Source organism: Medicago truncatula, chromosome 1 (genome assembly GCF_003473485.1).
Source record: "Medicago truncatula cultivar Jemalong A17 chromosome 1, MtrunA17r5.0-ANR, whole genome shotgun sequence".
NCBI lineage: Eukaryota > Viridiplantae > Streptophyta > Magnoliopsida > Fabales > Fabaceae > Medicago > Medicago truncatula.
In genome coordinates this window covers 27,303,380-27,325,326 of record NC_053042.1, presented here as the reverse complement: position 1 = coordinate 27,325,326, position 21,947 = coordinate 27,303,380, and the positions used below count along the sequence as shown (strand labels likewise).

Genomic DNA, 21,947 nt, shown 5'->3' with positions numbered 1-21,947 from the left:
GAAGTCCTTGGTGGAGACGTTTTCCATCAAGAAAAGTAAACGTACCCCGAAGCGAGAACAAAGGGGGAACTACTATAAATATTCGTGCCGTTTCTCTTCCCTTTCCTCTTTAATTTCATTTATTTTGAGTATATGTTTGTTTGATGATTGTTAGAAATGATTTGAATGTGATCTTGTTTTATTTTGTTAAACTTGACTTAATTTATTGAATTAGGTTTTTTCTTAATTCACATTTATTTCATTTGGATTCAATCTAGTTTCAATTTACCAAACACATATACCTTGTGTTCATTAGTATAGTTGATTTAATTGCTCTTAGGTTTGGTTTGAGAATTGTCTAGTTTTGTTTATTGTGTGAGAGTTATTAATCAGTGATTGTATTAAGATTTAGCATTTCAATCTCTCTGTTCAATAGTAAATCTTTTTGTCATTGTTATTGTTTCAAGCACAAATCCAATAAGTAAATTTGTTCTCAAACTCGCTTTCACTACAAAAAAATTAATAATATTTTTAAAATTTTATTCATCCCCCCTCTAGCGTGTATTCTATCTTGCCATATAGACCAATAAATAGATGCAACGGATAAAATAAAATAATTTCTCATACAATGGATTCTTACGAATGTGCATGATCAGGGGTCGAAGTATTACCCTTGTAGTGCAATTCTTTTGACATCGAATTCAATGGACGATCACCAACACCGCTCGTTTGGAAGCACATCTACCCAATCCACACAAACAAATTCCTTCATGCATAATGCTAGCTGCTTTCGAATGAAAATTAGTGAGAAGGAGGTGATTTAGGGTTCAAAAATCTAGGGTTCTATTAATGCTAGTTACTCGTGCTTCAACACAAGGGTTCTATTAATAGAACCACTTGTGTGATTTGCAATTCAAGCGGTCACTATTGGGATTTAAGTAAGTCCTATAACCCATTCGCTGCACTTTTCTAGCTAATTAGCTTTATATGCTAATTTCACCCCAAGTTATAAGCCTCACTAATATCTAATTTAACTGTCCTTTTGTGTGTGAACCTGTAGGTTAATGTCACATTGGCAATAATGTAACGCCCACTTTCGTTTAATCGTTTATTAAATCGAGTTTAGGCAATTATATGATAATTATATAGTATATGCATGATTTTGGTATGTTTTGATGATTTGATCGATGACGTGTTAAGTTATGAGTATTGAAGGATTTGATTATGATATGAGATTTATTTTATTGTTAAATAAAATAAAGATTTGAAAATAATATAAAATATTTAGTTGAGGGCTGTTTTGATATTTTAGATAGTTTTGGGGGAGGAAGTGAGATAAGATAAGTAATTAGGAAAAGATATAAATAGGAGAAGACCTAATATTTTAGAAACTCATTGTACGTGAAAACTTTTGGAAGAAGGGAGAAAAGCCAAGTCTAGAGGAATCAAGGTAGAGTGCTGCGATTTTCTTAATTCAAGGTAAGGGTGAGACTAGTAATTCAATAGCATTGATTGTTGTAATTCTGATGATTAATTGACAAAGTTAGGATTGATTTAGAAAAGTTTTGGAATTAGGTTAAAACCCTAAAAATTGATGATCAAACGTAAAACTTGTTTAGATTGATGTAGAAACCGTCCTTTAACCTTAGAATATGTTTAGGATGAATTCTGGAATCAAAATTAGGCTTTGAACCATGTTGTGTGATGGATTTTTGAGAAAAACCCTAGTCTGCCCGTGCTTCTGTTCATCGCTCGCCACGGCGAGTGATGATCCTCGCCTCGCGAGTGATGAACTTCATCGCTCGCCACGCGAGCCCCTTTCCTTCGCCTAGCGAGTTGTTTGGTTCAACTCGCCATGGCGAGCAACCTTCCTCGCCTCGCGAGCTCAGGCAGAGAGCATGTCATGTTTCGTGTTTCGACCTTTTTAGTTGAACCTTGTATACCCTTGAGTACCTGAACATACCTAGTATTGATTAGGAATGAATGTAGGATCAGAGGGAACCCAGAACAAGCTTAGTTTGGGAGTTGAGTGGTGCTCGCCATGGCGAGTAAGAACTCTCGCCTCGCGAGTACAACCAGATTGTAGTTTTCCTGAGTGTCTGTGCGATCTGTGTCGCACTTGTTGATCAAGAGTGAACCCCTAACTGGTAATGAGACCTAGTGATGACGTTTAATGCAGCCTGTAGAGTTGTTTAGGTTATATTGATATTAATTGAATATGAATTAATGTATTGTATATTCATGCAAGATATGAAGGTTTGATAATAATGCAATTTATGTGCTATTGATATAATAATATCATCTTGATATGTGACTTGTTTATGCTGCTTCCGTTGTTTAACTAAGTGCATAAGTATATGATAAAGTTTAGCTCCAAATTATTGGATGCATGTTGATTACGTTGATTACGTGTTTTGTTGTTAAGAGTCCATGCATAGCATATCATTGAGCTTAGTCCTCACCACGAAAATTAGGAGCTTTGTCCTCCGCACGATTTATAGGAGCTTTGTCCTCCGCACGATTAAAGTATATTAATACTTATGATGACGATTGGTACCACATGCATATAAGGAGTCTAGGAGCATTGTCACATTGTCATGATTAAGATGCCTTGTTGATAATGAATGAATATGTGATTATGTGATAAGTGTTATTTGATTATGTTTCGTTGTTCATAATGAATTGGATATATGATTACGTGATAACTGTTTAGCATTTATGCAAAGTTAATAATGGAATGTTTATGATGTTAATTATGATTCGCAATTACATTGATTAATGTTATTTTATTATGAAATCTCACCCCTTCTGCTTGAAAATGTTGCCCTTCGTATGGGTAACTTGCAGGTGATCGTGCTTAGTGTGCAGTTGCTTCGTGAGTTGGCCTTGCCTTCACTGTGTCGTCTAGGTCGCTCTGATACGTAACGGGATGGGGTTATATGCTATAACATGCTTCATTCTTTTACGTGAACTGCTTATGTTTTGATAAACTCTTTTGAGATACTTATTGGGCCTGCGTGCCAAAATCGTTTTACGAATTATGATTATGATTTTCCGCTGCTATGTTAAAGATAATTTGTGAAGGTTAAATCATTATTTAACTGTTTTGGATTACGTTTCTATGTGATATCCCGTTTATGGTTTTTACTCTGATAATTGTTTAAGAAATTTGTATATTGGGAAAACGGGGTGTTACAAATAACATGAAATATTACATTTAATAATTTAAACAATAAGAGGTATCTAGCAACCTATCACTGCTACACAAGTGACATGAATGTCATGTGATATGAAGAAACCTTTTCTTGATAATGATTTTTCGTATAATTACCCTTTTTCCTTCGTGTCTATATTGAACACAAGGCATACCGTGTCACCCTGGTCTAGTTTAATATTGGTCCCTTAGACATTTATCCTGTTATGTAGAATGGGAAAATTCCATCTAAAAGTCACTCATCTTCTTCGACATGATTTATGGAGTACCCATAAATCGAATTTATAGTCATCCTATTACAGACGGTATTTGTATGATAACAAAGTACTCAAATCTTACATCTAGGGTACACAGTGGTTTCAGGTCGAAGGATGACATACTCCACTTATCACTATGAGAATAACTTATGCTTTTTACACAACGTTCTCTGTAGCATTCTAATGGTGGGTTAATCCAATATAAATATTACTCCTATTATTTATATCTATGTGAAAACTTGATAACTCCTTATCCATGATCCGTGAGATGTGATCATCAGTCTATCCACCTTATATTCTATATACTTTAATGCTATCCCACTTCACACTAAATCATGACTACAAATGTTTTAGGAATATTCTCCATCTGTTTAATGGTGTCCCACAATTAACTCATATTTAATCTTCTATTTAAATGAACTAGCTACTTTAGGGCCTACACCAACAATATCAACATGCGTAAAAAGTAGGAATTTCCATTAGGTGACTCAATAGAAGCTTATTGATGGTATAATTTTGGCAAGTTCACCAAATCGTATTAAATAATAAAGTAGTAAGTTATCGTCTCTACAGTGAATGTCGTTCAACTTGGTAATTAGCAGAATTTATTAGAAAAGCAAATAAAAGAAAGGAGTGATTGTGGTTGCACTGTTTTAATTGTCCTCCCTAATATGAGATTAGGTTTTTGTGATTCAGAATTGTAACGAAGATCAAGGAATCCCTCCTTCATTTTTGTTGGAAATTAAATCGAGTAATCATTAGTTTATAACTTTCCTTGTGTTTGGATTTAAGAACTAACATAACCGCATAATGAATCAGTGCAATTTCTTTTAATATCCCTGCAATTCAGCCATTTACAATTGCGGGGTTCCCTTAAGATGAGTTATAACCCTAAATTCATACTTAGATTCGATTAATTTAGAAACGAGTTCATTGTGGAACCCTAATAAAAGATGTTTAGTTGCACATAACTACGAACATCATTACAAAACAATAGAAAAACATTCTCTAGAGAGAATAAGAGGAGGATGGAGATCCGATGCCTCGAAGCTCTTAATGCTAAACACTTGCCTTGTACTGCTAACTTTCTGAAAGAATAGAATTCTGTCCAAGGGTCTCTATTTATAGTGCATTATTACTTAGGGCTCAAGAGAGTGAAAATAGATTTTATCCACCAAGAACTTCTTGGAAAACAAGCTAAAAAAATAATTGGTTGCAGCCATGCGCAAGGCGCATGAAATGGTGTGCATGGGCGCATGAGAAAAAAAGGAATGGTGTTCCATGCGTAGGGGGGCATGAGGAATCCCTTCTATGCGAATTATGATTTTTTTTTTTTACCCTTTTTCCAGCGTTATTCTGTCTTGCATTGTCTTGGAACTTGAAATGAATTTTCTTCACTTTGTATTGTCTTCAAATGTCTTCCAAGACCATTGATCTTCAATCATTATATCATTTTTCTTTGAAAAGAGGGAAAATCATTACAATAGTCTGATAAACACCAATATGTAATACATCCATTCCACATCCTAGAACCAACATATTTTGATAATTGAACAAGGCTATGAGCCACTTTGTTACAATCTCTACTAATGCTACAAACAGAAACATTAACTAACTTAGAAAGGTATTCTATAAAATCTAGAATCAAAGGTTCAATTTCGGCCAAAAATAAAACCACCATTCAATCTCTTCACCACCGTTTCAACATTAGTTTCAATAATGACATTCAAAAACTGTTTTTCAACACCCACGCGAGGCACCATCTCACCCCCATACATTCAGCAAGCAACGGAGACACAAAAATGCCTTCAACCTTGGATTATGCGAATAGAGTCAGGCCTGTAGAGTTTCGAGCAATAAAGCCCCACCCTGTATTTCCGTCGCCGAAGCACCCTGCATCAACATTTACCTTGATTGAGCCAATTATAGGAGGCTTCCATTTTGGGACAACACGCACCTGAACGCTTTTGAGAGGAAGATTTGCATAAGTAAATTTCTCCAAGAGCACAGACACCTTATGAGACACCAACAACGGGTCAAAATTGACAATATTGAAGACTTTTTAATTTATATACTTCCAAATTAGCCACAGGGAGGTGCCAAAAAGTTGTTTCACACACTGATTAGGAACAACCAACCACTTCTTCATCCAACCGAATAAATTTTACTGCTCAGGAACATGCATCCCTAGAGTTGATGTAAACCAAACTGCCATAGCAGCTGGACATCACATGAATAAATTGTCCATATTCTCTATTGCAAAATGACAAAGATGGCAGTTCATGTCCAGGCTTATGCCTTACCCAAATTTCTCTTGGTAGGCAAAATGTCCTTTGCTAGAAGCCATAAGAAATCTTGAACACTCCTAGGAGCCGAAGTACTCCAAATTTTCTTCCAAATCAAAACGTTGTTTCCAGAAGAGGACTCATTATGGTTTGAGAAATTTTCATCGCAAAGGGCATGGTGTGAAGACCTGACAGAAAAGTTCCCATCTTTATCCCAATGTCAAATGATTTTATCCTCAGGACGTCTCATTGGTAAGGGAATTTTGATAATTTGACGCGCTGCATAATTGTTGAAAATACGGTAAATAAGGTCTTTATTCGACTGATTTGTGTCCATGTCAATCAAGTTTTCCACTAAAGCTTCGTCACTAAGACTCCCACCCACCTGGTGCAATTTAAATTAACGTTTGGAAGGGATCTAATTATCTTTTAAAATTTTGATGCTTCTGCCATTACCCACTTCCCATCTAGCTCCTAATTCTATTACTCTTTTGGCTGAGAACAAGGTTCGCCATGCATATCTTGGTTTTGAATTTTTTTGTCACTAGTGATGATGTATCTTGTATGATCCTCCAACATAGTTTTCCTAGGAGAGCATTGTTGAAAGCAGAAAAGGATCCGAAACCTAATCCTCCCTTCCCTTTAACAGCACCCATTATTTTCCAACTAATCCAATGCACCTTTCTACAAGTTTCATCTGAACCCCACCAGAACTTAGCGAGAATTCCTTCAATGACATGGCACTAACCCTCTGGTAACTTGTAGCAACTCATGATGTAATTTGGAATGGCTTGTGCAACGACTTTTATTACAGTCTCCTTTCCGACCCGAGATCATAATTTCTCTTTCTAACCTTTATTCTTTTTCCAGACTCTCTTCTGAACAAAAGAAAATATATTCTTCTTAGATCTTCCAAGCACTACCAGTAGGCCTACATAACTTGAGTGGGATGCCACAATCTTTATAGCTATATGCTAGCAGATCATATCTTCTCTTGGATTGGAACATTTTGACTATATGAAACTTCTGATTTCTCAAAGTTCACGATTTAGCCCGAAGCGGACTGATAAGATTGTAACACTTGCATAATTGTGTCCGCCTCTGTAAGGTTTGCTCTTGCAACCAAAAGGCTATCATCTGCAAAAAGTAGGTGGGTAATTTTTGGGGCGCTCCTTGCCACTTGGATGCCACAGAGATTTTGCTTGTTTCGTTCACATTTCAAAAAACCATATAACACATTTGCACATAAAATAAAGAGGTAGGGAGATAGGGGGTCTCCTTGACAACGGCCCCTTTTCGGGGAGAAAACTCTACTTGGATGCCCATTAATAAACACTTGGTACATGACAGTGGAAATGTAACTCAAAATAGTGTTCACCAAAGGAATAGGAAAACCCATGGATATAAGCATAGTTTCAACAAAAGACCATTCCAATCTATCATAAGCCTTTTCCATGTCTAGCTTCATGGCCATTATCCCCTTCTAACCTTTTGTTTTTTTATTTATCCAATGGAAGCATTGCTATTAAAGCATTTTCAGTGATAAGTCTTCATGACAACATTGCAAAGGCTTATAGGTAGAAACTGCTTTGGCGGGTTTGGATTCTTGCACTTCAGAATTAGGGCAATGAAGGTTTTGTTGATACTTTTGAGAGATTTACCCTCATTAAGGATACTGAGAACAAGGGATTGCACATCATACTTTTGAAAAAATAAAGCGGGAAGTCCATCCGGTCCTAGAGCTTTTAACTGATGCATTTGATTGAGAGCTTCTTTCACCTCTTCCCACATAAACATTCCTTTTCTCCAGTTGATATTTTCCTCGGACAATTTCCCTTGCACCACATGCCATACCTGTTCAGCCCCTATAGGGTCAGAAGAGTTGAACAAATCTTCAATTCTTTTGAGAACGATGCTCTCCACTTGGTCTTCACCTTGTCTCCAAACCCCATCTTCATCTTTAACTTTCAGATCACATTTGGTTTTCTCCTTACAAGGTCTCAAATAAGTAACTTTTTTGGTTATACCGCTTTCGTTTCTCAAATTGAGCCTAAAACCATTAAGGAAGCAATAGTTGACGTGTTTTGGACTCTTTCTATGCAAGATGAGCTAAATCAATTTAAAAGAAATGAGGTTTGGGACCTTGTCCCTTGCCCAAAAGGAAAATCAATTATTGGGACCAAATGGGTTTTTAGGAACAAGTTGGACGAAAATGGGATTATCACGAGAAATAAAGCAAGGCTAGTTGCTAAAGGGTATATCCAATAGGAAGGGATTGACTATGAGGAAACCTATGTTCCCGTAGCCTAACTAGAAGCTATACAACTACTTTTAGCTTTTGCGTCTTGCCTTGATTTCAAATTGTTTCAAATGGATGTTAAATCTGCATTCTTAAATGGTTTACTAAATGAAGAGGTCTACGTTACCTAACCGCCCGGATTTGAGGATATTGAATATCCAGATCATGTTTACAAATTAAAAAGAGCTTTATACGGACTCAAACAAGCTCCTAGAGCTTGGAATGAACGTTTGAGCAAGTTTTTGTTAGAAAAAGGGTTCTTTCGTGGAAATGTAGACAACACCTTATTTAGTAAATGTAAAAGTAAAGATATTATACTTGTTTAAGTATATGTTTATGATATTATTTTTGGTTCTACTAATGCATTATGTGTCAAGAATTTTCTAAGATGATGCAGAGGGAGTTTGAAATGTCTCTCATGGGAGAGCTCACCTTCTTCCTTGGTCTTCAAATAAAGCAAACTCGTGACGAAATCTTCTTAAGTCAAACAAAGTATGCACTAGTGATGAGTCATTTATTGACTATTTTAATATGCTTTTTAGTTTAGTTTTATTTAGATTTTATTTTATTTTATGTTAGTATTATTTCCTTTTTAGGATAGTTTACTTTAAATTGCATTCTATTTTATTTCAGGAATGAATATTGGATGAATTGAGTCTTGGAGCAAAAGAAAGGGACTTGGAGCCGATTGGATGCAAAAATATGAAGATTGAGAGACAAAAATATGTCTCCCCCATGCCAGAAGCTTGGCACGGCCCGTGCTAACCTTGGCACGGCCGTGCCACCCTCCAGAGTCACTTTTGCTGCTTTTGCTTAGATTTTAAGCTACTCTATTTTTAGCCCGAATGTAATAGCTTAGATTTTAAGTTGAACAAATGCTATAAATAGAGTAGCCATCCATCACAAATATTCATCTTTACTTGGAATTCAATAAGTGACAATTGCTTTTCTAATTAAAGTTCTTTTCTTTTCCTTTATTTTCTTGTCATTTACCTTTATGCTTTCTCTCTTCTCCCCCATGTCTACGATGAACATGAGTGAGTAGACTTCTCCTTGTCTTGGGATTATTGGATAAGTCTAAATGACATAATCCTAATCAAACCAAGCTCTAAGCCTTAATCTTATGTAACTCTAATTTCTTATCTGAATTCACTGTCTTAACATGGATCAACCATTATCAAGCTGTGGAAACGAAAGTGGAGGGTTTGATAATTGTTTATCCATTATTCCAAATATCAATTCATAAAACGAAAGTGGAGCTTTGATATTCGAACAAGTGAATTCAGACAAGGATTGCAAAGTCAGCGAAATAGGCTTTGCAATCTTTGAGACATATAGTTTCGATCTTCAAGGGAACTAATAACAATCAAGTCAGCGAAATAGGCTTGGTTGTTAGAGAAACCAAAATCTGATAGTAATCAAGTCAGCGAAATAGGCTTGGTTGCTAGAGGAACATAAGAGAAACTGTCTTGAGAAATTAGGTCTAACATAACATTATAAGCTTGTAGTTTTGGTTTGAGAAGGACTTGTTATTTAGATGAAACCAACGATCCCAAGGCTCCTTTTATTATATTAATTTTCAACCGTTTGAAAACCCCCAACTTACAATTCTCTTCTCTTCTAATCATCTCTAAAGGTTAATTAAATTGAACTACTCCATGTCAGAACAATACTCTTTTCATACTACTTCGGTAAGACCGTGCACTTGCGATTTTATCTCATCAAGTTTTTGGCGCCGCTGCCGGGGAGTAAACTAATTTGATTAACTCTTTCTTTGTGATTAGAACTCTTTTCTCTTCCTCTTTTCTTCTACTTCTTTCTTTGTATTACCAATTAACTTCTTGGGTTCTCGATTTCTTATGCGAAGAAGTAAAAATCTCGGAGAATTTATTCCTGAGATCGAAAGATATTTGCATAAGAAAAAGAGAGAGGCACAAATAATACTGCTATGGCTGAACGCACTCTCAAAGAGTATGCTACTCCTTCAACGGAAGAGTCACAAGCTATTATCGTTTACCCAACGGTTGAGGGTAATAACTTCGAAATCAAGCCTGCACTACTTAATTTGGTGCAGCAAAATCAGTTTTCTGGATCACCCACTAAGGATCCAAATCTCCATATTTCTTCCTTCCTTAGACTCAGTGGCACCATAAAAGAGAACCAAGAAGCCGTAAGACTTCATCTCTTTCCCTTTTCCTTAAGGGATAGAGTTAGCGCTTGGTTCCATTCCCTAGAAGTCGGTTCCATCACTTCATGGGACGATATGAGGCGAGCATTCCTTGCCCGATTTTTCCCCCATCTAAAACCGCTAAACTTAGAGATCAAATCACGCGGTTCAATCAAAAGGATGGGGAGTCTCTCTATGAAGCGTGGGAACGTTTCAAGGAAATGCTCAGACTTTGTCCCCACCATGGCTTAGAAAAGTGGCTTATAGTCCACACATTTTATAATGGTTTGTCCTATACCACGAACAGTTGAGAACGTTACACCTAGTCATACAAATAGTTTCCAATCTCTTTATGAATGGCTCGAGTAAATTATATGTAGCTATTTTGATTAGAAAGAACGAAATGAATCTTGAAATTCCAACATTGGATCAATTCAATATCAAAGGAAATCAAAAAAATCAGAAAGATATGTTTAAAATAAGCATAATTCAAATAGTATTGACTACATATATAAAATTGTCATACACTTGTAAAAAATACCACAAAATAATAGAGGTTTATCTTTGAACCCTAATCTAAATTGTTTAGTTACTCTTGGTAACTGAATACATAATCAAAGGGAAAAGAATAAGAAACATACACTAGAACAAGTGGAAGGGAGTTGAAAAACACACATCTTTGACACTACAATCGTACTTATTTGCCTCTGAGCCGTCAGGTTTCTGAATGAATATTTCTTGGTAAAAATGGACTTTAAATAGATTTTTTTTTGCATGGGGCATGCATGCAGGAGGCTTATGCACCTTTACTTCGGGGGGCGCATGGACCAAAAGTAACAAAAAAAGCTTTTTTTTATCCCCTACTTCAGCCCACATGGAGCACATGTATCATAAGATAACATAACACCAAGTATTGTTAATTCCAAAGAACAAGTTCAAACTTTGTTTCAAACTAATACCAAGTAATTTATAATTCTATCTAACTCCAAATAAATCAAATAGATATAACACTTTAGGTTGAAAACATACGACATTGTTCGTCACCAAAACAACAAAGAATATTGTTTGCAGTCTCAAAGTAGGTTAACAAAGGATAACATAATAATAAGAGTAACTTCAAAAGGCTCAGAGTACCAAAAACGGGCCTTGTATGATTAAAATTATGACCAATAGTCTGGAGAGAAGCAATGCATGTTTCAGGAACATAACATTCAAACATGGACACTCAAATGCAAACGAAATATTGTAAAAAGTGGAAAATATTTTCCTACTATGCTACAGAGAAAAGAAATGGTTATTCTCATGAGTATCTTCCGCAACATGCCTCGTTTGGATAAACAGTTTATATAGATGCTTATAACATTAGAGCTTATAACTAAGAGCTTATATATACTTGATAAACTATTTATGTTTGGATATGTACACTAAAAAGTACTTAGATAAATTGAAATGTTTGGATGTGACATTACATAAGCAATTATAGAAATTTTAAATATTTTTAATTTAACAAAAAAATCAAAGAATCGAACCACAATTATCAAGATTTTTTTTATAAAATTAATCAAGATGTAAAAAAAAAAATTATAATATATTAATTATAATTATATATATAAAATCAATAAGTGTCCTTAAAAAAAATCAATATTTATATAAGACAAAATTAACATTAGAGGTGTAAATAAACTTACCGTATATATAGATATTAGTGTACACTTTGTTACCAAAAAAGACAAGTTAAGTTTATTTTTTCTATTCAGTTTAATTTTGTAACGTAACAAAAAAATAATAAAAATCTTCCTTAAAAAAATAATAATAATAAAAGTCTTAGTTAAATGTGTTACTTTAGTAAGATAAGTACTAGCAATTTTTTTTTTAAAGAAAGTAACTAGCAATTTTGTTACTTATGCACCGTAAAAGATAACTAACATTATAATTAAAATATATGTTTTGAAAAAGTGGATCCAGAGAGAATCGAAAGAGGTTACATAAATTCATAAGCTCCTTGTTAAGTCGGAGGGTAAGCTGAAAATTTAGGCTTATTAAAATATGATATAAGCAACTTATGAAACTATGATGAACTATTTTTATTTATTTACCCAAACACCTTGAAAAAGGCTTGTGGAAGTAGATAAGCCCACATAAGCTTAAAATAAGCCAATTCAAACAGGGCCATACTCTATATTCATTATCTTCATATGCTATTTTAACTAAAGTTTAAGCTTATAGCTTATAGAATTTTACATTTCCCTTCATTTTTAACCTTTGATATTGTTTTACTATTTTCTATCCCTTTTTATAAACGTGAAAATTGTCCACTAAATATGAGTTTCTCTGGCAACCAATATTAAAACGTTAGTTATACGTTGCAAAAGTGTAAGCCTATCAAATTTAATAATTAACAACAACATTTTAGTTTGTGTTTCTTGGTTCTCACTCATTTCAAGGAAAACTCAATGTCTCTAACAACAGCATAAGCTGAGTTGTGAGATTCAATGACAACTTTATTTTCTTCATGATTTACATCAAGTTCCCATGAGTGTTTCCCTATACTGCGACAATAAACCTACCGTTCAGCTTGCTCAGAACCCCACCTTCTATAAGTGGGCAAAGCATATTGAAAACTATATTGTCATTTTTTTTATTTTTAAGCAAATGAGATTACAACCTCAGCTGTAATCCCATAATATATATATATATATATATATATATATATATATATATATATATATATATATAAAGATAAAAAAGGTACAAAGCAAAAAAAGAGGGGGATATAAAACCAAAACCCTCAAAGTTAAGAAATTCCGAAATTAGGTAAACCTAGCTTGTTGTGCACTAAGTCTGCCCTAATACTATTAGGAGGATGAGAAAACCAAACATGAGAAGCAAAGTGTAATCCAGTGTTTGCAAGAGTGTCAGCGCATTTGTTTCCTTCCCTATAAATATGTGTAACAAAGAAATTCATGGAAGCAGTGAGATGAATGCAGTTGTTCCATCTATTTTGAAGATGCCATGGCACAGCTTTGGGAGATTTGAAAGCCAAAGAAACAAGCATCGAATCCATTTCTAACCAAAAGTAGCGCCAATTCTTCTTGTACGCAATCTCAATGGCCACCATAGCCCCAATAAGTTCAGAACATAAAGCATTAGATAAACCTAAATTAATAGCGAAGGCTCCCAAAAAATCTGACTTGGAGTTTCGAAAAACCCCTCCACAGGTTGCCATTTCAGGATTACCTAGAGAAGCACCATCAGAGTTACACTTCACCCAGTTTGCAAATGGGGGTGTCCAGATTACTTCTTTGATAATTTGCGGCTTAGGCGGTTTAATTTTAACATCAAAGAGCTTTAAAATGACAAATTCAGAGATGGAGGATCTAGAAGTAAGAGTGGTGATATTACCAGATAAGCTAGTACTGGAGATAATCAAACTCTTTGCAGTTCTAAAGTTAATGGTCTTGTCCTGAAATCTTCTTTGTTTCTGCAAAACCAAATGGTGTTGTAGCAATTAATTATAGCAGCAAGAAGAACTACCTTACACTGTTGAGACCAATTTCTCTCAATAATTTTTAGAGGATCCAGAAAGGTAGCAATATTGAAATTGCTATTGAGAATGGATTGGAGCCAATTCCAAATTTGTTGAGCAAAATTGCATTCCAAAAAGAGATGGCTAGAAGATTCAGTAGCCATAGAGCAAAGGTTGCATATAGAAGTGATTTGACAACCTCTTTGAATGAGGTGCTCATATGTTGGCATCTTTTCATGAAGAAATCTCCTCGTGAGGAGAGATTTTGAAGGAGGTATAGCAGCATTCCAAATAATTTTGGACCAGCTCGGATGTTGATGAGGAGAAGGACTTTGAAAAAGATAAGCATCTTTGAAAGATAAATTCCCATCGTGATTTTTTCTAAATCAACTTGTCCTCTTTATGAACCAAAGGAATAGTGACCAAATTCAATTTTTGTTGCATATTAGGAAAAGCCTGAAGAACATCTTGAGGAACACACCACTTGTTGTTAATGATGAATTCTGAAACTGGTGAAGTTAGGGAGTTGTGAAGATGAGTAGGAATGTTGAAGGCAGAAGTGAATGGATCTCCACACCAAGTATCACACAAAAGTTGATCATCTCCCCGGTGCCTAGCTGCCAAGATGTGTTGTCAAGAATGATGGGAAGCTTGTGTTTAGCACTACTCTAGATTGAAGAAGAAATATGATATTTGATCGGCTTCATGTTTCTAATGACCCTACTTCTGACAAAAGAAGCCCAAGGTAAATCAGATTGGGCAATTTCCCAGCAAAGCTTGAGATTACCTGCTTCATTGATGTTTGAGAGATTTCTGATTCCAAGGCCTCCCGCCTTCAAAGGTTTAAGAGTTTTATGCCAAGCCATAGTAACTAACTTTTTCTGATTGATGTCACCACTCCAAAGAAAATTTCTCATCCATTTTTCCAACTCCTAAATGAGACTGACTAGCCAGGAGTAAATAGAGAGACAATGAAGGAGCATGCTCTGAACCACACTCTTTATAAGTTGCACTCTACCTGCCATGGTGAGAAGAGAGGCTTTCCAAGCTGCGAGCTTCAGTTTTACTTTATCCCCAATAGGTTGAAAATATGACTTTTTAGGTTTCCTTTGAAGATTGGAACTCTTAAATATGTAAATGGGAAGGAGCCAATTTTAAAACCACTGAGATTAGGTAACTGATTCTGCCTATGATTGGATATAGAGCCAGCATAAATTGAGGATTTCTGAGGGTTAACCATTTGGCCAGATGTTTCAGCATAAGCAAGAAATATATTCTTCAGGCAATTAAAGTTTGATGTTGTACCTTTACAAAAAATCATCATGTCATCAGCATATAGAATGTGGGAAGGAATTGCAAAGTCTCTAGTGCCTTGAATCAGCTTTAGATTTCCATTCACCACCTATCTAGTCAAGATTCTACTAATAACTTCCTCAACAAGGCAAAAGAGAAGAGGGGATAAAGGATCTCCCTGTCTCACTCCTCTAAAGCAAGAGAAATAACCATGTAATTTACCATTAATAGAAACTGAAAGCTTTGTAGACAAAAGTATAGAATGAATCCAGTTGCAGAATCTTTCACTAAAACCAAACTTGTTGAGAACTTTTAAAAGAAAGTGCTAGTTGATGAGTCATTTATTATCTATTTTAATATGTTATTTAGTTTTGTTTTAATTAGATTTAAGTTTATTTTATTTTAATATTATTTTCTTTTTGAGCTATTTTATTACAATTGCATATTGTTATATTTCAGGAACGAATATTTGATGGATTGAGTCTTGAAGCAAAAGAAAGGGGTTTTGGAGCTGATTCGGTACGAAAATACGAAGATTCGGAGACAAAAATATATCTCCCTCAAGTCAAAAACTTGGCACGACCCGTGCTAGGCTTGGAACGGCCGTGCCACCCTCCAGAACTACTTTTGCTGCTTTTGCTTAGATTTTAAGCTACTCTGTTTTAGTCTACTTGTGGAACATTCTAGTGATTGCTTAGATTTTAAGTCGAATGTAAACTATAAATAGAGTAGCTAGCCATCACAAATATTCATCTTTTCTTGGAATTCAATAAGTGACAATTGTCTTTCTAATAAAAGTTCTTTTCTTTTCCTTTATTTTCTTGTTATTTACTTTATGCTTTCTCTCTTCTTCTCCATGTCTACGATGAACATGAGTGAGTAGACTTCTCGTTGTCTTGGGATTGTTGGATAAGTCTAAATGACATAATCCTAATCAAGCCAAGCTCTAAGCCTTAATCTTATGTAACCCTAATTTCTTATCTAAATTCACCGCTTTAACATGGATCAACCATTATCAAACTGTGGAAACGAAAGTGGAGGGTTTGATAATTGTTTATCCATTATCTCAAATATCAATTCATAAAACGAAAGTGGAGCTTTGATATTCGAACAAGTAAATTTAGACAAGGATTGCAAAGGCAGCGAAATAGTCTTTGCAATCTTTGAGACATATAGTTTCGATCTTCAAGGGAACTAATAATGATCAAGTCAGCGAAATAGACTTGGTTGTTAGAGGAACCAAAATCTAATAGTAATAAAGTCAGCGAAATAGGCTTGGTTGCTAGAGGAACAAAAGAGAAACTGTCTTGAGAAATTAGGTCTAACATAAAGTTATAAGCTTATAGTTTGGTTTGTGAAGGACTTGTCATTTAGATGAACCAATGATCCCAAGGCTCCTTTTATTATATTATCTTTCAATCGTTTGAAAACCCCAATTTACAAACTCGATTCTCCTCTAATTATCATCAAAGGTTAATTGAATTAAACTACTCCCTGTCGGAACGATACTCTTTTCATACTACTTCGGTAAGACCGTGCACTTGTTGTTTTATCCCATCACCAGTCAAGAGTGTCAAATGCCTTAGCTATGTCAACCTTCAAAGCTATATTGCCTCCAAACTCTTTTTTGTTCAATAAAATTGATAGCTTCAGATGTGAGGCAGATGCAATCTTTAATAGATCTTCCTTTGATGAATCCTCTCAGTTGAATAGAAGTGATTGCTGACATAATCTTTGCAAGTTTGTCAGCTACTATTTTAGAGATGATCTTGAACTTGAAATTAGCTATTGCAATTGATTTATAGTCAGCTACAAAAGCTGCATTGTTAGTTTTAGGGATAAGCACAATGTTGTTAGCATTATAATTTGGCAAAATCCAACTAGTTGTAAAAAATTGCAAAATAGTGCTCCAAATCCATCAGGACCTGGGGCACTATCTTTATTTAAAGCAGGCATGGCAATAGGGCGGGGTGGGGACGGGTTTTACCTTCCCCGTCCCCATACCCGATTCTCATATACTTACCCGTTACCCTACCCATATTCAACGGGGATGAGAAATTGAATCCCATCCCCGTCCCTGACGGGTTCGGGTATCCCCGTCCCCGCATTGAATAATTTTTTTAATAAAAAATATAAGTTTTTTTGCATCCCCGAGAGCAACGTTGTAATACATTATCCAACAATAAGCTCACTTCCACATTTGTTAGACAAAATTATTTAGTTGATCCTTTAAATATCAATGGTAGTGCTCGTTATGATTTGCAAGAAATGGGAATCAGAAAGGAGCTTCATCCAGTAGAGGTCGGTGGGGGTCGAGCAAAGATTGCAAATGCATCATTCTCACTGAATACCCAAGAGAAGTCTACTCTTTGCGGTGTTTTAAAGTCTGCCAAATTACCAGATGAGAGTGCTTCTAACATTTCAAAATGTGTGCATATGGGCGATAAAAAGATATCTGGTTACAAGAGTCATGATGCTCATTTCATGTTACACTACTTATTACAAGTTGCAATAAAAAACACATTGCCTGATGCAGTGGCTGAACCTCTAATTCGTCTTGGGTCCTTTTTCCGCTCTCTGTGTCAGAAGGTTATCCAAGAGCATGATTTGGATTACTTGGATGAAGAGATTACAAAAATTCTTTGTCAATTAGAGATGATTTTTCCTCCAAGTTTTTTTGATATAATGGTTCATTTGCCCATTCATCTTGTCCATGAAGTTAGAATGGGTGGTCCTGTTCAGTTCCGATGGATGTATCCCATAGAGAGATACTTGTGTAAGCTTAAGAGTTATGTTCGTAATAGAGCTCATCCAGAAGGTTCTATTGCTGAGGGATATGTGGCTCAAGAAGCTTTGAATTATTGCTCAAGATATTTGCCTAAAAATGTAGAGACAGGGCTGAATAGAACATGTAGAAATTATGATAATAATGACTCTTGCGAAGTTGTCTCAAATGATTTCTTTTCAAGAATTGGTCGTCCTTTAGGTGGGAAGCAAAATGGTAAATCATTTTCAATTGACTCGACATCAAAAGCCCAAGCTCATCAATACATTTTGTTCAATTCTGATGGAATTGATGCATACATAAGGTACCGTAATAATTTATTGTTTGTTCCTTTATTTGTCTACAAAACATATTTTAGAGTTATTTTAACAAAGACTATTGTTACCTTTGTAGAGAGCACGATCATTGTGTTAGTAGCCGCAATAAACAAGGAAAGTATATCAAGGCCAAAAGACAAAGTAGAGATTTTAGTGAGTGGTTCAAAATCCGAGCCTTAAAAGATGATGTGTCGTTTCACCTCAAAGCATTATCTAGAGGTCCAAATACTGTTGCAAAGAGGTTTTCAGGTTATGTTATCAATGGTTATAGATTTCACACTATGAAACGTGATGCAAGACGAAAAACTCAAAATTCGGGTGTAACTTTGGTTTCTTTAACTGAAAGTTTTGCAAGCTCTAAGGATGAAAATCCTAAGACAGGTCTTGTCACTTACTATGGAAGAATTAATGACATAATTGAGTTAGACTATTATAGCCAACTCAAGTTTGTTTTGTTTAAGTGTGATTGGTTTGAGGCTAAAGATGAGAAATATGCACTTACTATTGTAAATTTCAATAAAAAATGTTGCCAAAATGAGCCATTTGTCCTAGCTTCTCAAGTCCACCAATGTTTTTATGTCCAAGATCCCTACAATGAAAATAAACATTATGTTATGAAGACTGTGCCGAGAGATTTGTTTAACATGGGTGACCAATCAACTCAAGAAGGATATCATAGTGATCTATTTGATGATAATCAATATCTAAATGCATCAGTTAATGACAATGAATTGAATTGGGTTAGGGAAGATATTCCTGCAACAATAGTTGAAAAACCTCCACTTGTTATGAAGGAAACTGAAGAAGACAACGATGATTATGATTTTGATGATACTTTGTTTGACTACATGAATTGACTACCCTTTGTAAGATTTAAAAACATTTGTGCCTTTATTATGTCTTTATTTTTATTTTCTTTTATTTTTACTAACATAAGTTTTTTTTTGTTACAGTTTGGACCTAATGATTATCATCAAGCGGAATAAGGCTAGTGAAATGCAAGACTCGGTTGTATTTTATTTTTTGGAATGCAAAACTTAGTTGGTTTTTAGACTTGGTTGTTTGGTTATTTATGATTGATCGATGAACTATGAATTGGTTTTTTTTTTTGTGTGGATGTTATAGGATTTAGATAAGACGAATTTGTCAATCCTTCATTAAGGACATATTTTAGATATTATTTTTTTGATTTATCCGTTATTTTAATTATTGTTTATTTATTTTATGCAATATTAGCAAATGCAATGCCTACAAATATATAGCCTTATATTGAATTGTATTGGCTATTATTTCCAAGAGAAAATCACAATAGGTTGTTCAACAAAAATAAATATTGTATAATCGTGGCATGAGCTACATGCAGCAGGTACAAATTAATAGCCTATACATCCACACAAAACCGTGCCATAAAGTGTGTTTTAAATCCATGGTCTAAGGTTTAGGCCACATTTGAAAAATCGCAGCCTATACCAAATCCGAAAAACCGTGGGCTCTACAAACCAAAAAGACCGTGCCCTAATGTTGTGTCTTAAGCTACGGATTTTCAAATTTCGTGGCCTGAGGTAAAAAAATCGTGGGCACAGAGAATAGGCCACGGACGCATATACCACACTTCAAAAAGTGTACCTAAATCGTGGCCTAAGCTTCAGGCCACGGTTTTATTGGTTCATGCTACGAATTTTAAGGTGTGGCCTAAATTCAAAAATGTTGTAGTGTTAAGATGACAATTATCAAACAAAATAACATAACATATCCACATAAATTAGTTTTTTACATTTGGGACGGGTTTTGGTATGGGTTCGGGGTGGGTACCTATATACCCGTTACCCGTCCCATACCCGTGTTTCGAGATCGGGGAAAACCCATACCCATACCCAAACCCAGTCAAAACAGGAAAAACCCGTCAAATTGGATTTGGTTCGGGCGGGTAACTATGAGTATGGGTTTTGTTGCCATGCCTAATTTAAAGAAAAAACTTCTTGATGAATTTCCTCATCCAAGGGAATAAGAATAAGCAAATAATTTATTCTATCAGTGATCAAAGTAGGAATCACTTCATCCACTAAATCGTTATCTATAGTATTTGTATTGTTGTTGAATATGGAAGAGAAGTGATTGACAATATGCTCAGAGATATCTTTAGGGTCAGTTAACACAGTATCGCCATTGGAAATGGAGGTAATAAGGTTGGAAGCATTTTTTATCTTGGCTACCCTATGGAAGTAGGATGTATTACGGTCACCTTCACTATGCCATTTGACTTTGGATATGGATGAGATTGTTTAAATCAGACCAAGTTTGAAAGTCATTGATGGGGGTTGCAAGGGGCCTAAAGTTTCTTCTTTGTTCATGAGTGCCTAATATGGTATTGAAGTCCCCTATCATGCACCAAGGGATGGGATGGCTGGTAAGGAGTTGGGTGAGGGTGTCCCATAGGGTTCTTCTTTTAATGTGACATGTAGAAGCATATATGGCAGCAACAACAAATGTTTTACTATTTTGGACAATTTGAAAAGAGACAAGCTGATCATCAATATGAATGATAACAGGGTTCAGGTTTATGGAGCAAAAACACCAGAGGTTGGGGGAAAGATTACCTCTATTGTTGACACTATCCTCACATTTACAGTGGAAGTTGAACTCACAATCTTACAGGTGAATCAACTCGTTGAAAACTGAATCAACCTTATCATATACTCTATATCTCTTTCTCTCTCAAGATATATACATAATGCATGGCGAATCTAAAAGTTTTCTTTAGTGAAGGCTAGAAAGATTTACAACCAATCAGAATATATTTTTAGATGATGGTTGGTTTCTTTGGCCAACAAAACTAATCTTAAATTTAATTATAAAAAAAGCTAGCCAAGGCCACCCCAATTCAACACTACCCTCCGCCCCAAGGAGGAGAGTCTAGATAAGAAGAGAGAGAGAGATTGGGGAATCTCCCTACAAAAATTATTTTAACAATATTTAAAAATATTTAAAAAATTATTTTTCAGCCATCGAATAGATTAATAATTGTCATGAGTCGCGGACTAATGCAATCTCTTTAAAAAGTTTTGTGGGATCGTCCAACATTATGCAAGTAGACAATCAATCACGACGTCCTCAAGATAAAACAACTCAACTACAACTGTATTGAAGTCCTACTGTACTCTGGAATCCATTCTAGAAACACAACCTCAAATATGATATTAAGATTACTCTAGAATGGTACTATGACAACTCAAATAATGTACTAGGATAATTATATCGTACTTTGACCACTCATCAACAAAAATGATAATGATGCTATGACCACTCTAAATTGGTAACATGACGATTCTTAAGAGACAAAATTTCCTACAGGGACAAAGTTTACCGTAAGAGAAAATTACTAAAGGACATAAAAGAAATGGAAGAAGTGATTCGGAAGTGCCTCGAGAGTAGAAGATAGAAAAGAGAAAGCTTTGAAATGTCTAAAACTTTGGTGCACTTTGGAAAGGGTCACGAGGTGTCCTTATATAATGTTGGAAACTAACCAAGTTTATAAACTAAGCAATGTGAGACTTGAGTGTTCTTCAAATGACACTCACTAGTATACTCTATTATCCAATATGGTACTCTAGAGTTTTTATTTTCAATTCACACACTTCATGTTCCAACAAAAACAAACTAGAAAAGAGATGGAGGGAATGAAAAGTTGGAAAATCAAAAGGTGAACTTGTGGGGAGTATATGAGTCTTAGTTTTATTTTTATTTTTTTACAATAAGAATATATAATAGTATTATCGTAGAAACTCTTAGTTTTATTGTGGGGGCTTGATCTGCCCCTATGTATGC

At 35.1% G+C, this 21,947-nt stretch overlaps 1 protein-coding gene and 1 non-coding gene across 2 annotated transcripts; one reads left to right on the top strand and one right to left on the bottom strand.

Annotated features, from left to right (window-relative positions):
* Positions 1 to 10,344: 10,344 nt before the first annotated feature.
* Positions 10,345 to 10,451, bottom strand: LOC112418749 (small nucleolar RNA R71). The gene has a single exon (XR_003008839.1). It is a non-coding gene; the product is annotated as a small nucleolar RNA R71 (small nucleolar RNA).
* Positions 10,452 to 17,288: 6,837 nt separating this feature from the next.
* LOC112418578 (uncharacterized) lies at positions 17,289 to 18,979 on the top strand. The gene is made up of 2 exons (XM_024774982.2): positions 17,289 to 18,109; positions 18,199 to 18,979. The coding sequence occupies exons 1-2, from the start codon at positions 17,289 to 17,291 to the stop codon at positions 18,977 to 18,979; spliced, it is 1,602 nt and encodes a 533-aa protein (XP_024630750.1).
* The last annotated feature ends 2,968 nt before the right edge of the window (positions 18,980 to 21,947 follow it).